Source organism: Monodon monoceros, unplaced genomic scaffold (assembly GCF_005190385.1).
Source record: "Monodon monoceros isolate NGI ecotype Baffin Bay Population unplaced genomic scaffold, NGI_Narwhal_1 Super_Scaffold_9, whole genome shotgun sequence".
NCBI classification, from domain to species: domain Eukaryota; kingdom Metazoa; phylum Chordata; class Mammalia; order Artiodactyla; family Monodontidae; genus Monodon; species Monodon monoceros.
This window is the reverse complement of record NW_021703786.1, coordinates 13592511-13608003: the sequence shown is the minus strand read 5'-3', so window position 1 is coordinate 13608003 and position 15493 is coordinate 13592511. Positions and strand designations below refer to the sequence as shown.

Sequence of the window (15493 nt, the reverse complement as noted above, 5' to 3'; positions counted from 1 at the left end):
TAAGGAAATGTGCTGGCATCATCTATTTTTAGTGACTTAACAGCTTTCAAGGACTTTGGTAGATCCTGCCTCCTACCTTCCCTGCACTCTTCTCTGCACCCCCTTGTGTCTCCCCCATAAAACCTCTCCCTCATCTCCAGTCCCTTCTGGGTGATGTAGCCGTGCTCAGTAGGGAAGGAGCACCAATTTCTTTGGGAGATGTTGAAGAAGGCAGCTTGTGCCAGACCAGGGTGCTCAAGCAAGAATTTGAATGGAGCCCAAAACCTAGAAGCAGAAAATTCCCAGAAGGCCAGGAATGAAAGATGGGCAGAGCACATACTGGGGTTTGGATGCCCACGTTGATCAGAATTCTCCCACCTCCTGACTGCAGCCACAATATTGACAGGTTGCTAAGGGTTCCTCGAGGGCTGGAGCCCAGCCCAGGGAAAGAGGAAAGCTGCACAGCTCGGCCTTGCCAGACCCGCGGAGGCGCATCGCTGGCCTCTGTCTTGCTGTGGCAAGAAGCCCGGACTTGTTATATAAAAGATCTGGCCTGCAGCTGGAGCCTGAGCAAAACACACAGCCTAGAGCCCATGCCTCTAAATCCGGCCAGGGAACATCTGAGGCCAACCCTGCCTTGAGTTGACAAAGAGAACGCCATCTGAGGAGTGGGATGGAGGCTTCCTAGAAGGCTGGTAGCAGGAAATGACAGTGACGGGGATACGGGGATAGGTAGGTGGGCTGCATGGAAGCCTGCCATCTGACGAAGGGGGATGTAATCATGAACTTACACAACCAAAGCAACCTCAAGTCCTGCTCCTCCAGGAAGCCCTCCATGACTAGACGCATTATTTGGACTAAACACCCTCTCAAAAGAGAAAGGGGTGTGTGCTCCAGGCACGTGAAGGGGAAGTATAACCTATCCTACTTGCCCTTTTCAGGGGACACAGGGAACAACAGTGTCTGGGGCTTCCGGGAAGTCGGTGTGCTACCTGGAGCGTACTCTCCCTTCACAGTCTGTTCCTAGATCTAAAGAATGCCATTGGACTTCCCTGGTGGCGCAGTGGTTAAGAATCCACCTGCCAATGCAGGGGACACGGATTCGAGCCCTGGTCAGGGAAGATCCCACATGCCGCGGAGCAGCTAAACCTGTGTGCCACAACTACTGAGCCTGTGCTCTAGAGCCTGTGAGCCACAACTACTGAGCCCACGTGCCACAACTACTGAAACCCGCACACCTACAGCCTGTGCTCCACAACAAGAGAAGCCACCGCAATGAGAAGCCCATGCACTGCAATGAAGAGTAGCCCCCGCTCGCCGCAACTAGAGAAAGCACACACGGAGCAAAGAAGACCCAATGCAGCCAAAAATAAATAAATAAATAAGTAAATTAATTAATTAAAAAAAAAAGAGTGCCATTAATTTTAACTGCAGCAACTCTTGTTGGTCCAAGGTGGCATATTCCTATGAGAATTCCCCTCCTGTAAACTGTGCCAGACATTTGGCCCCATCTCATCCTTTGGCTCCCTGTTCACTGGCCTTCATGGAACTGGCATCCAGACGCACCAAGGTCAAATCTTGTTCTCATTTCCTTGTTCTCCACTCTGACATGCCAAGAACAGTACTGGGCATTCAAACATTCACTAATAACATTTGAAAATGGATCTCATTTAAAAAATAAATAAAAGGGACTGGGAGATGTGCTCCGCAGAGGAGGACAAGGGAAGCGAGCGCACAAAACCCTTTCCCATTTGGCCGGCACCCCACCTCCAATCAGGCGGGGCAGGCACACTCCAGCGACATGCAAAGGAAGAGTGACTGGCCCAGCATCCCCCAGGACATGGGCTGCCTCTCCTCTGAGCCTGTGTTCTCCCCACCCTGTTTCCTCTTCCCTGAGAACAACTCATTTGTTCTGAAGTTGAACAGGAATGGGCTTAAACTGCATCAAAAGGGAGAAGATCTGACTCTTAAAAACTTAACTGCTGAAAATGTTGAAGTCCTAAGTCAGATGAAGAGATATCTTTGTAAAATTTCACGTATGAGATGACTTCTTGCTCAGGCTAACACTACCTTACTCAAAAGCTGACCAATGGACTGGATGATTACAGAGATCCCTTCTAAGTTTAGGATTCTTAATGAAGAGAAAAACCCTGAAGAGGGGACCTGGGCTCCATCAGACTCAAATGGGTCCACCGAAGTCCCAGGCAGGGCTGTTGATTAGGGATCAACTCTCCATCATCTGAGAACTTTCCACTCCTCTTGCTCTAGTGGGATCTATCCTGGCTCAACACACTTTCGGGCCACCTCTTCCAGTTGTCTGGGGAATGCCTACTCAGTTGAATGTTGGTCTGTTTTAGCAACGTAAATCTCATTTATTAAAACCTAGGATAAATTCCAAAATCAACTCTTGTATACCCACACATGAATACTCAAAGCCAAACTGATAAACCCAGATTGCCTTCTCTCTCCCACCAGTCAGGTGGAATGCAAACTCATTTTCAGGTAAATTTACGAAGAGAACCAAGTTGGTTAACATGAGATGATGAAAAGCTACATGGTGCGTATGTACAGCCAAAACCCAGGACAAGTCACATCAATGACTGAGTATTGGTAAGTCGACCCAAGGCCTCCTCGGCCAGCCCACCACCCCACCTTTATCCCTTATCCCATTAGCAGAGAGCTTCATTACCTGGGTGGCCTTGTCATTGGTACAGCAGGTGAAGGCCCCATCAGCATCTCGTGGCCACTGGCCCAGAAGGTAGGAGCTGAGGATGGTGTCCAGGGAGAACGTACGCCGGACCTGGGGTGGCTGAGGCCTACACACTGGCTTTTCTGGGGCCACGGAACACGGGACACTGGCTGGAAGAGAGCACAGCCCGCACACCTGGACGTCAGCATGGAGGCAGCAGACACAGTAACCAACCTTCCCTCTTTTAGGAAGCCTCACCGGACTGCTGCATCTTCACTTATATTTACCTCCCTCCTACAGAATTTGAAGCAGCCCATAAAAGCACATACAGCGTGATGAAAGCTCTCCTGACTTATCCAGCTGGTCTTTGTCACTGGAAACAATTTACACCATTTCACGCTGGACGAGGGGTTACTTTACACATGCCTTCTTTCTCCTGTTCCTAATGGACTACAGACTGTGAACTCCCAGGTCTCCGCACTGAGTTTCCTGAGAGGACTGTTTCCCATCATTAAAGAAGTAACTGGAAGTGGACAAAAACCAAGTTTTCCTCCATCTTTTATCCTGCCTTTTATTTCCTTTTATCTCCTGCCTTCTTCCAGCACTGATTGCAAGGCTCCTATGTACAAATTCAACCCAGTTAACTGAAGGACTCTTCCTATTTCCTTCAAGACCATTAGCTCCAGGGAACCTAGGTGACTGAGACAAAGAGAACGACATAACTACTTTCAACTATCCAGGATCCAGGAGAATATCCAAGTCTTTTGGTTCTCTCCTCTGTCTCTGACTTCTGGCTAAATAGAACAAAAATAAACCAGTTACAAATCCACTTATTTTTCTTTTTACCTTGATTAAAGCTTTCTGGGGGAAGGTAAAAGTTGAAACTGTTGCTAAAATCTAAGCATTCTGGAATCATCTGTAAGTTTCAGTCATCTGGGTTGACCGTGTTTTCCGCAGCCACATTCAAAACACACTACTATCTTAAGGTCTGTAAGGCTCTTTCCTTTAAGCAGAGCAAAATGCTTTCACATCTGTACTAATCTCTTGATAATTCATGTGTGCATTAAGCACAGCAAAAGAACTGGGGACTGTAGATATAAATAAACTTGAAGAGCTTTACATTAAAAAGACACTAACAGGTTGGCAGGTTCCTCAAAAAGTCAAATATAGAATTACCATACCATCCAGCAATTCCGCTTCTAGGTATATATACAAAAGAATTGAAAAGAGGGTCTCAAAGAGATATCTGTATACCCATGTTCATAGCAGCACTATTCACAATAGCCAAGAGGTAGAAACAACCCAAGTGTTCACTGACAGATGAATGGATCAACAAAATGTGTTCTATACATACAATGGAGTCTCAAAAAGGGATGAAGTTCTGAAACATGTTATACCATGGAAGAAACTTCAAAACATTATGCTACATGAAATAAAACTGACACAAAAGGACAAATATTGTATGATTCCACTTATATGAGGTACCTAGAATAGGCAAATTCATAGGGACAGAAAGTAGAACAGAGGTTACCAGGGGCTTAGGGGGAGAAGGGAATGGGGCATTATTATTTAATGGGCACAGAGTTTCTGCTTGGGGTGATGAAAATATTCTGGAAATGGACAGTGGTGATGGTTATACAACACTGTAAGTGTACTTAATGTCACAGAATCATAAACTTATAATGGTTAAATGGTAAATTTTATGTTATGTGTGTTTTACCACAATAAAAAAAAGGAGAGAAACACTAATAATACTATCTACCTTCTCCAAATCCATTTAAATATTTACACACATTTTGACATAGTATAATCAATACGAAATGTATTACATGATATTCTGCTTTGTTCTACCCATTTCCAAGTATCAACAATCTACATATCTGTCATTTTTAAAGACTACATAATATTCCACCAAGTTGATATACAGTAGTTTGCTTAGCCCCTCCCATATTATTGGACGTTTGAGAGGTTTCCCCCACCCCAATTTGAATATCATAAATGTTATTGCATAGATAACTTTTAGTCTCAGGTTTTATCTAATTCCTTACATATTTCTAGGTCATTTTCCTCAGCCATCCTATAGTAATGTGCTCATTTAAAACAAACTAAAGGGACTTCCCTGGTGGTGCAGTGGTTAAGAATCCTCCTGCCAACGCAGGGGACACGGGTTCGATCCCTGGTCCGGGAAGATCCCACATGCCGCAGAGCAACTAAGCCCGTGCACCACAACTTCTGAAGCCCACGCGCCTAGAGCCTGTGCTCTGCAACGAGAAGCCACGGCAATGAGAAGCCTGTGCACTGCAACGAAGAGTGGCCCCTGCTCGCCACAACAAAGCCCACGCACAATGAAGACCCAACACAGCCAATAAATAAATAAAAATAAATTTATTTAAAAAAAAAATAAATTTTAAAAAATAAATAAATTAAAAAAAACAAATTAAAAATGACTTATAAAAGTAGTGGGGGGGGGGTTTCCCTGGTGGCGCAGTGGTTGAGAGTCCGCCTGCCGATGCAGGGTATGCAGGTTCGTGCCCCGGTCCAGGAGGATCCCACATGCCACGGAGCGGCTGGGTCCGTGAGCCATGGCCGCTGAGCCTGCGCGTCCGGAGGCTGTGCTCCGCAACGGGAGAGGACACAACAGTGAGATGCCCGTGTACCGCAAAAAAAAAAAAAAAAAAGTAGTGTGGGGAATTCCCTGGCAGTCCAGTGGTTAGGACTCCTCACTTTCACTATCGTGGGCCCAGTTTTGATCCCTGGTCAGGGAACTAAGATCCTGCAAGCCATGTGTTGCGGCCAAAAAAAAAGTACTGTGAATTGTGGAAAATTCAAGAAATATGCAAACAAACAGAAAAAACTGCAAATCTCAACACCCAGAGATAATCACGGATAATACTATGAGATATATATCCTTGGGGGCCTTGCCTTCTATGTACGTGCATGTATGTGTGTGTGTGCGTGTGTATGCTTTAAAATGAAAAATGGGATTATACTGTACTTTTATATACTGTACTGTATTTTGCAATGAGTTTTTACCTTATATCATAAACACCTTTCCAAATCAATATATACTGACCTACAACACACCCTTTTAAATGACCTTAACACTCTTTAAACTCTTCAAAGGCTTTCTTTCAAAGACAGTACTCATAGGCCTCGTGTTCTGGTCCCACTTACCTTTCCTTTACACGTCACTCCTCTTCAAGATCTCTATGTCCTGGACAAACTACACTATGCACCATTTCCCACCCATGTCTTGGGCCTGCCCTCCTCTGAGGTTTTGCACATGTGCTCAGGGCTGAAATGTGATCCGTCCATCAGGGCCAGCCTAAACATCTCCACCTCCACGGAGCTTCCTGAGTCCCCTGGAAGGAATGTCTCAGGATTTTTCTGATTTTCCCCAGTACTTTGTACTCTTCTAGTACTTCCCAGCCTCTATTGGATTACAAGTATTTGTAAATCCCAGCTAATAAACAACCTGTGGCCAAGGGCTGTCTAATTTATCTTTGAACCCCACACAGCATCTACAGCATAGGGTTGGAGATTGGCAGATGCCTAAGTATTCTCATAAAATCAAAAACCTGTTACTATCAGGGAGAGACTGCTCTAATTACACCTGGATTCTAAGTTTGTGTGCCTTGCACATCCATGCTCACCCTGCTCCCTGTGAGTAAATCCCCCTGAGCTGCTTGCCCCCTTTCCTCTCTCTGAGGCTCAGGGAGGCCCAACCTCTTTCTTCCCCTCCCTGCACCTGTCACCCAGAAAGTTAGTGACAGGCACGCTGGGTTCAAGCCCCAACTGCATCCCCTACACCGGCATTTCAGCCACTTGTTTTTCTATCCTGGGCTTAAGATCAAAAGGTGGCAATCTGGATACTTCTGGGAGATCCTGACCCATGCTGGCAGCCTGGCCAGACACCAAAATGCTGTCCTGTGGTTCTCCCAAACTGTCTCTAAGAGCCCACTGTTGAGGCGGGGGCCCTTGGAGGCAAGTTTACAAGATTACATGACAGAGGAGCAATGAGGCAGGTGGGAAGCAGATGAGCCAGAGACTGGCAGAGAGGCCAGAACACCATGATTCTAACAGCTCCTTCACTGCTGTCGGAAGAAAGAGGGCTGGGACTCCAGGGCTGAGAAAAAAGCACTGGGGAGAAAGATTTCTTGGGGCCACCTCTCTCAGCCCCTCAGCAGAAATTGCTGCAAAAACCTCCTTTAGAAATTTTTCCATCCTGAGGCCCTAAGTATGCTCTTCTGAGTTTGTGTGCCTTGCACCCTAAGTTTGTATAATACTTTCAAGTTTTGCCCCCTCCTCACAAAGTACTTGTGTGTGTACAGTCTTTTGTTCTCCTAAAGGGGCTCCAGAAAGACTCATAAGGAGACCAAGGCACAGAGAAGTCCAGTCTCAGATTGGACTTGGTCACCCAGAAAGTCAGGAGGCAGTCCTACATCCAAATCCAAGCCTCCTTCTTCCTACATCAGTCCACAGGGCTCTTGGCCCTTTTGCATCAGGAGCACCTCCAAGGGTGCAGGACACCTGCCTACATACCTGAAGGAAGAAATGCCTGGCAGCTCCTTCAGGGAAGGGAGTAAGGAAGGAGACCACATAGCAATTTTTTGTTTGGGGTGTTGGTTGGTTGGTGTTTTGGAGAAGCCTTTGAAGCCTAGTGGGAAGGATTCTAGTAAACCATATGCCCATTTTACATCTTCCCCTTGATACCCTTCACAGCCCACCTCATTGGCGAGTTACAGGAGGAGTCCAATTTCAAGGGCAGTAATCAGAGATGACATTTTACTCCCCAGCACCCCCGGGGTTGGGGAGGACCCAGGATCCTGGAATTTGGTATAAGAATCCAACCACCCATTTTGATCAACTCTACATCCAAATCTGACCTAAGTTATTCAAAAAGACTCTGAGCGCTTTGTCGGTTCTGACTTGCTCCTCCGTATACAAAAACAAAACAAAACAAAAACACGAATACAAAAAAAAGAAAAAGGGGAAGGAAGGGCGAATGGGGAGAAATCAAGTACCCCAATCCAGAACCAGCTGCCTCTGACCCAGCCCCCTCCTCTCTGCTAGGCCTGCAAGGATGTCGCTGCATCTAAGACAAACTGGAGGACTCGCCTCAGTTTCTTTTCCTTAAATGAGACCGCTGGGCCTCAGACTTATTTCTACAGTGACTACATCCTAGCACAGGATGCTGGCCCAGCTCCTGACCAGCCGCAAGGTGACAGAATTCCCTTCTGTCTCAAAGCACTCAGCAAAGCCCCAGCTCCCCTCCAAAACCCCCACGTTCTTAGACCCTTTGAGGTGATGAAAGTGCCATGTTTCCTTCACGCCCAGAAACTAAGGGAGGGGGGCACTTTAAAAAGATGAGATTTTGACAGGAAAACTAATCTACCACTTATTTTAAAAACCCCACCCCAAATGGTTTGGTGATGACCTGCTAATTTGGGCACCAGAACTGATTAAGGGCGAAACCAAGGTGTCAGGTTCCCTCCAAACGCAACACAAACTGAAGCCAAAGCCAGACATTGACATGTTCTGTGCCATCCTCGAAGGGGCCACAGGCTGGAGCAGTGTGGCCCCCGAATATCTGGGAAGGGCTCAGGTGTGAGGGATCTGGTTCTGACTGCAGCTCTGCCCTCACTGTGGCGTGACTGCAGCCCACACCTCATGCCCTCCCCCCTCACCAGGCCTGCTCTCCCATCGGGCAGGCAGGAGCACAGTCCCAGCCTCAGTTACCTCTCAGGGACGCTGTAAACAACGAAAGATGAGATGCAAAAAGGCTTTAAAGTCTTCATTAGATAGATCATGTCAAACCAATTACTGTCAGTCAGCCCCTCCCCACACCACAATCTTTTAGGACTGAAGGTGTGGGTGGGGAAGGAAGAGGAGACATGCAGGGTGAGTTCCAGCCACCACTGTCCCCTGGGAAGGCCCACAGCTTCAGTGTCAGAGCCCTTTCCTTTCCTAGTGTTGGTCTAACCCAGCCAGGACAGCACCCAGAGTGAATGATGCAGGCGAAAGAGAGCCGCTGGGAGGCGTGGGCATCAGCAGCGCTGTCAGCACCGAGACCTCCCTCAGTCGGGAACATCCTCTAAGAAATCTCACAAGTGAGTGCAGTTGAAATAGGGGCTCCTGGGCTTATCCCTCCCTTATGGGTGCACCCACCGGAAAGATCTGGGGATGGGGTTCTGCCCTGCAATTGTGTGATTATGGTTAAAGGAGAAGTGTTGAGAAGTCACAACGGTTGCTTGTGGTCGGAAGATGAACTGGTTTCATTTCTGGAAAGTACCCCTCTCAGATTTGGGAAACAGGACAATTGGCTGCCCTGTCTGAGAAGAGACGCTCCTATCATGACAGGCCAAGACAAAGCAGCAAGTTGCGGGGCCCTGGCTGGGTGGCTGCGGGAGGGTGGGGTGTCCTGTTTACAGCGCTGTGGGGTATTATCGGCCCATCGCATGCAGCAGCCTCCACAGCCCAACCACCTGGCGAAGCTCCCTGGCACAGGGCCAGGCCATTTCACCATACAGCTGAGCAGTGGAGGATGCTTTGGTTCTTGGGCAACGGCAAATGGAAAACACAAAACAAAACAGCACACACCAGAGATAAGAAGCCTTAGGTGCTATCTTCCGGAGCCACTTGGCCCTGTCTCCCAACTGCTACATTTGTATGGCTTTGGGGAGAGCGGGCTCTGAGTGGAGTGGACCAGTGGTCAAGTGTCTGCTGCACCTTGGGGGACAGTGAATAGGGCAGAAACACACAAACAGCTGACGAGGGGCCTGGCACACCACAGCAGACTGACTGATTCCTTCAGTAGCAGGTTCTGGGTGCCCACCACAAACCAGCCCTGTGATAGGCACTGCAGACACGGGAGGAGCAGGACAAGAAGCTGCTGACCAAGCTGAAGTGGGGCAGGCCGATACGAGCCCCAAGGGCCAGGCTGCCAGCTCAACCTCTGGGGGTTCCTCCAGCCACTGACTCTTCCGAAGGACCACCATTTGGTCTCTGCTGTTCCCTCATATTCCTGGCTGGAAATCAGCTCAGGCCTGACCACACCAGCAAACCCCCACTGCGGGAACCCGAAGGAGGAGGGCGACAGCTCTTAGGAGGGGTCAGGGAAAGGAGGAAGGCAGCAGACGACACAGGAAGTGAGGCATCTGTGGCTGCCCTTCTCAACTTGGCCAGAGATAGACTGTGGGGTGGAGGCTTAGCGGCTTACAAGGAGAGACCAGCCGCTGACCAGAGGGTCCTGGCTGGGAATCTAGGGGGGCTACTTCACTTACTTTACTATCTTTGGGGCAATGCAGGAGAGAGAAACCTGGGAAACCAGACAAGGCTACTCTCCACCCATCCTCCATTAGCTTGAGGCTGAGTGACCCCAAAATACCCAAGAAGGACTACAGAAGGAAGAAGAGAGACAGCCAATGAGATTTCACAGGTGGCAAAAACTCAGCAACTGGCGGGCTCAGCAAACAAGTTGTCAGTCACTTTCTCATGTCACTGGGCTTTGAGGCATTATTAGCACTAGTCTTCTTGCCTTCCCTCTTTAAAATAACTCTCATTATAACAGAAGCTGTACATAGACAGGAGGAAATTAAAGGAAATTTTAAAAATGCAGATTAGCAAAAACTGAAAAATAAAAACGATGCATGCCGCCACTCAGAAATCACCATTCTGCACATCCTTCCTGATCTCTCCCTGTGCACCTATGTGTGCATATGTATTTTTAATAAAATGAGATCTTATTACACGTTTTTCTAACAATACGCTTTTTTCAGCCACTGATCTTCACTTCAGGAGAAGCAGGCAGGGAAAGGGCCACCCAGGAGGCTGAGGCAGGGCAGACGGTTAGACACTGAGGGAGCAGGCCCTGTCCTTTCCCGTCTCCTAGCTGTGATGCAGCACTTTTGTTGGGGGTGGGGGAGGCGGCGGGAATGATAACCTAGAGGGGAGCAAAGTAAAACGGGGATGCAGAATTTCTAAATATTCCCCAATACCAGATTTGCAGTAAGTAGGGGAAGTTCCTCCTCACAGCTTCACAGGGATTACTTTTCCATTTCAGTATGTGTGCTGGGATTAAACAGTGCAGGCAGTCTTCTGAGCTGCTTGCGGTCCTGCGCCGGTTAACTGCTTAACTCAGGGACATGTGGGTTTTGGAGGGAAGCTGTGGTCAAACCGAAATCCTCAATATGACTGTACAAGAGTTAGAAGCCCTCCTTGGAAAGCCCAAGGAGACCCCATCCATCCCAGCTGGGAAAATTAAACCTGGGGCTTTAAACACTTCTTTCAAACCCAAGCAATAGCTCATTTCAATCATAACAGGGAGAAGAAACTAAAGAAGTGAGATTAAAAAGAAGGAAGAAAAAAGGAATAACAGCACATTTCCCTTACCAAGAAGGCTTACCTAAAGAGAAAAAAAAAAGAGTGATATTTGTATACACATGAAAAACTTCTCAGCCAGGACCTTAATACTAACTCCATATTTAATACTAACTCCATATTTAATATTAACTCTGTATTTAATACTGTCTCCATATTTAAGTGTGTAGCTCAGGTGAAACCTTTTCTTGCTGTGTGTCTGACTCCCCAGGATGCAGACCACATCCACGGGCAGCTGGAGAGAAGGGTCAGGAGAAACCCATTTGGAGGTGTCACTATGGGGAAAAAATGAGGAATACCCTAACTCTTCTTATCAGCAAGGAGGGAAAGGTTGATCCCAAAGCGTACGTGTGTGTGTGTGCGTGCTCGCGTATGAAGAGTAGACAGCAGTTACTTAGACATTTGTTCAATTCTCAAGAAGCTGCAGTTAGAAAGAAAGGAAGTGGTGTGAACTTTTCACTTTTTATCTGAATTCTATGAAGAGGAGTTCTGAAGGATTTCAACATTCTTAAAACAGGACAAAATACTAGCAGTTACTGATTGGAGCATGCTTTCCTTTGGGATCTATTCGGCCTTTGTTAAGAATAGCATAAATAGCCATGGCCTAGCCTTCTCCATCTAACAGCAATCCTCACCGCCTGGCTATTTGGGAGGGATGAATTTCTGGGTGGCTATAAACTCAGAGGACAGGCATAAACCCTTCAGTATCTTCACTTCAGACGACAATCTGATTCTTATCAAGTAGAGGAGAAATCATGATGTCCACTTAGTTCTTTAAAGATAAAAGAGGTGAAGGAAGAACCAGAGATTGGGGAGGTTCATCTACAGTAAATCCTGTGACAGGACAACTGTGATTGAAACCCTACTCTGATTTTTGTTCTGAATGTGTGCGCCCCACACACTCTCAGGGACTCTCTGGGTGGGAGCCCAGGAACACCCTCGTGTAGACAGGTGAACTGATTTCTCCAACGCCACAGAGCAACTTGAGACACAGGCCTTTCTTCCCCCACAGAAGACTTTCAAAGAGCATTTCCCCCCTTGTGTTTCATTGTCAGACTCAACTGTCATGACTGTCTGGCTGCCTTGGTTCAGGAACTTCCCCACGGACTGGAAGAGTTCTATTATTTTCCCTACTGGGAATCAGCACAATCAGACCTGGGTCTCAGGGACACTGTTTTACCCACTGGGCATGTAGGGCAAGTGGAGGAAGACAATTAAAAAGGAGGGATCCCTTTTCTAGTGAGGACAGTGGAAATCGAGTGAAAGAAAAAAAGGAAATAAGAATAGAATTATAGATCATGTTCAAATAGTCAAAATAATTTCTGCTTTGTGAACAAACCATGACTTATTTTTAGCTTCATCCAGCCTGCCTTCTCCCTGACCTCACGCAAACTGCCAGACAGCAACATATGTGTGAATACCTAGAGTTTGACAGAATTTGATGGCCTCATTTTGTTGCCTTCCCGCCAATGATTCTAAAAGCCCAAAGAAAATTTTTTTACTCCTCTTTAGAACTCACATCAATACTCATGTCCTTCAGTGTTAGTTTAGAACTGGCTTTATGCAGCTCCCAAAGTAACAGCTCAGTCAGGAGGAGTCAGCAATGGATGCCAAAACAACTGGGAGAAACACTGTGGGGAGCAGAACACTTACATAATGTACCACATATAAGAGAATAATGTACTTTTACAAAGGGAAATCTGGTTGTCACCACCTCAAATGATCAAACTTAGCATTACTAGTGATGGACATTCTGACACTGTGTACCTCCTGAAGCGATGTATTATGAAGTACACAGCTTCACCCACGAAATGTTCATGCCCAAGATGTTTTACCTGAATCGAATTGGGCCCCAGACTTAACTTCCCACTTGCAGGAAATACAGGAGATGGAGGAACAAGTCAAGTGCCATTGAAAGGGAACAGTCACAAAACTCCAGAATGTGGGACAGCTAGGAGGCTGTCCACACTTTCAATAAGTCAGTAATCAAAAAACCTGAAAACAAAAAGACAGGGATGGGAGGGGAACTTTAAACAGATTTTTTTAAAGACATAACCAAACGAGAACCTTGACTGGACCCTGGATCAAAAATAAAAACAAAAAAGCCACAAAGAGGAAATCTGAAAATGAACTGGATATTAGATAATATGGAATTATAGTTTCCTTATGTGTAATAATGATATTATCATTATGTAGAAGAATGGTCTTATTCTCAGAAGATGCCCTTGAAGTAACGGGCGAAGTGTCAAGATATTCACAACTTGTTTTCAAACAGTTCACCAGAAAAAGTGCCTATGGATGCACATATGTGTGTGTCTAGACACACATATACATAATACACACAAGGAGGGAAGAGAGATTAGACAATTGTGGCCAAAAGTTATCAATGAGTCTAAGGTGAAAGATAAATGGATGTGTACTGGGCTTACAACTTTTCTGCAGGTTTAAAACTTTCCAAGATAAAGCTGTGAGGGAAAAAAAAAAAGAACCGGCTTAATTTGGAATTTGGGAAGACAGAATTAACTTCACTCCTTAGCAAGGATCTAAACTGTTTAGCAGTTCAATCTTGGCAGGTTTTAGTCAAATTCAATTGGTTCACTGTTCTGGTCTTCTAATTTGGGGAAAGAGAAGGTGGGCAAGAAGAAATGAAACAGTCAATGAGGCTTACTAGGAGGCAAGGAATTGAAGGATGTAAATCAGTACAAGGTAGAATAAAGATACTAAGGGAAGGAGACTTTAAATTAATGAGTGGCAAAAAAAAAAGAAAAAAAGAAGTGGCATGTCGGGCTTCCATGGTGGCACAGTGGTTAAGAATCTGCCTGCCAATGCAGGGGTCACGGGTTCGAGCCCTGATCCAGGAAGATCCCACAAACCGCGGAGCAACTAAGCCCGTGCGCCACAACTACTGAGCCTGTGCTCTAGAGCCCGTGAGCCACAACTACTGAGCCCATGTGCCACAACTACTGAAGCCTGCGTGCCTAGAGCCCAGGCTCTGCAGCAACATAAGTCATTGCAATGAGATGCCCGCGCACTGCAATGAAGAGTAGCCCCCACTCGGCACAACTAGAGAAAGGCTGCACGCGGCAACTAAGGCCCAATGCAGCCAAAAATATTAAAAGAAAAAAAAAAAAGTGGTATGTCCTCCCAGGAGAAAGACCCAGATTGGGCACAGAATTAAAGAGTTCCTATGATCCAGAAACACAGTTGGAGTTGGATATAACCTCAGATATGCCCCACCAAGTTACCCTGGGCGTCCATTTGCTCATTCATTACAGGAACGTAGAAACCAGTGAGATCCCAGGGAAGATGGGTAAAAATAGCTAAAGCGAAGGTAGCTAGATCCCAAGAGGAAGATGAAGTGAATTAGAATTTATGTCTTCTTCTGCATGAGTGTAAAAAGGAAGGGCAGAAGAGACTTAATTAGAGTAGGAGAGATTCCAGCTAGATAAAGGAAGAACTTCCTGCTCATCAGAATGAATGAGGGAGATTGTAGAGTCTGCCCCTGAACAGCTCCAGGGAGACATCATTACATGCCCCCAGAGGTCTCAATATTCACCCACCAGAAGGCAGAAGGTCGTACCTAGAGAGTTTGAGCCTCCTCCAGTTCTAGAATTCTCCAGCTATTAAAGGGTAAATAAGAGATGGCTACTGACCGATTCAGCTAAATTGAAAGCCCCAGAGCCCATGCTGTTATCCGGGGCAAAATTAGTTAAGGGGGAAAAAAAGGCACCAAGTCAAAAGGAGATATGCCTTACCTAGGCTGATCAGACAGCTGTGTTGTGCGCTCCCAGACCATCTCTCAAACTTCCTCACCCAAGCAAGAGAGTATAAATAGTGCTCAATTTACCTGTGGCTAGCCACAGGCAGAAGGGCTGGTCACGTGGTAACTGCCGAGTAGACATCAGAGCTCAGAGGGCAGGTTTGCTCACTTGCTACACCTCAGTAGGTCTGTCAGGACCTCTGCTCTGGTTCATTTTGCTCTGGGCTGGGGGGTGGGGAGGGGGGCTTAAAGGAGCAGTTACACAGTTATGTCCCTCAGGGCCATGAAGGTACAGTCACAGAACTTGCCTTGCCTTCAGGGTCGAAAATCTTATTAGGGTTAACTCTGCACAACCCTCAAAGCTTTGAAAACCTGCGTGGATCATTTTGTCCCACTTGCAAAATCTTCTCTGGTTAGGTCCATCTCTTAAGTTCTACTGCATCCCCAGTTTCAGAAAGGAAATACCTGAGAGACCACTACATCCCACCTAGTGATTCCCTACCTGGCCCCTGGCATTCTGGAACTGATCCACCCTGACCCCAAATCCCAGGCAAATTCCCAGGCTGGGCCTGGTGGAAAAACCCCAGTGTGTGCTGGGCAACATTCCAGGGCAGCCCCTGCTCTAAAGCCCTGGTCTTGCTGGTTGCTCAGATCTCCTAAGGGAGGCTCAAAGGTTATATAGTGCC

The 15493-nt window shown here is 46.7% G+C and overlaps 1 protein-coding gene across 3 annotated transcripts in view; it reads right to left on the bottom strand.

Annotated features, from left to right (window-relative positions):
• Positions 1 to 15493, bottom strand: part of FAM117A (family with sequence similarity 117 member A) — a 42704-nt gene that overhangs the window by 14757 nt on the left and 12454 nt on the right. For all 3 annotated transcript variants that reach the window (XM_029211874.1, XM_029211875.1, XM_029211876.1), the window contains exon 2: positions 2669 to 2838. In XM_029211874.1, the coding sequence (XP_029067707.1) occupies positions 2669 to 2838 (170 nt within the window). The remainder of the gene's footprint in view (positions 1 to 2668; positions 2839 to 15493) is intronic.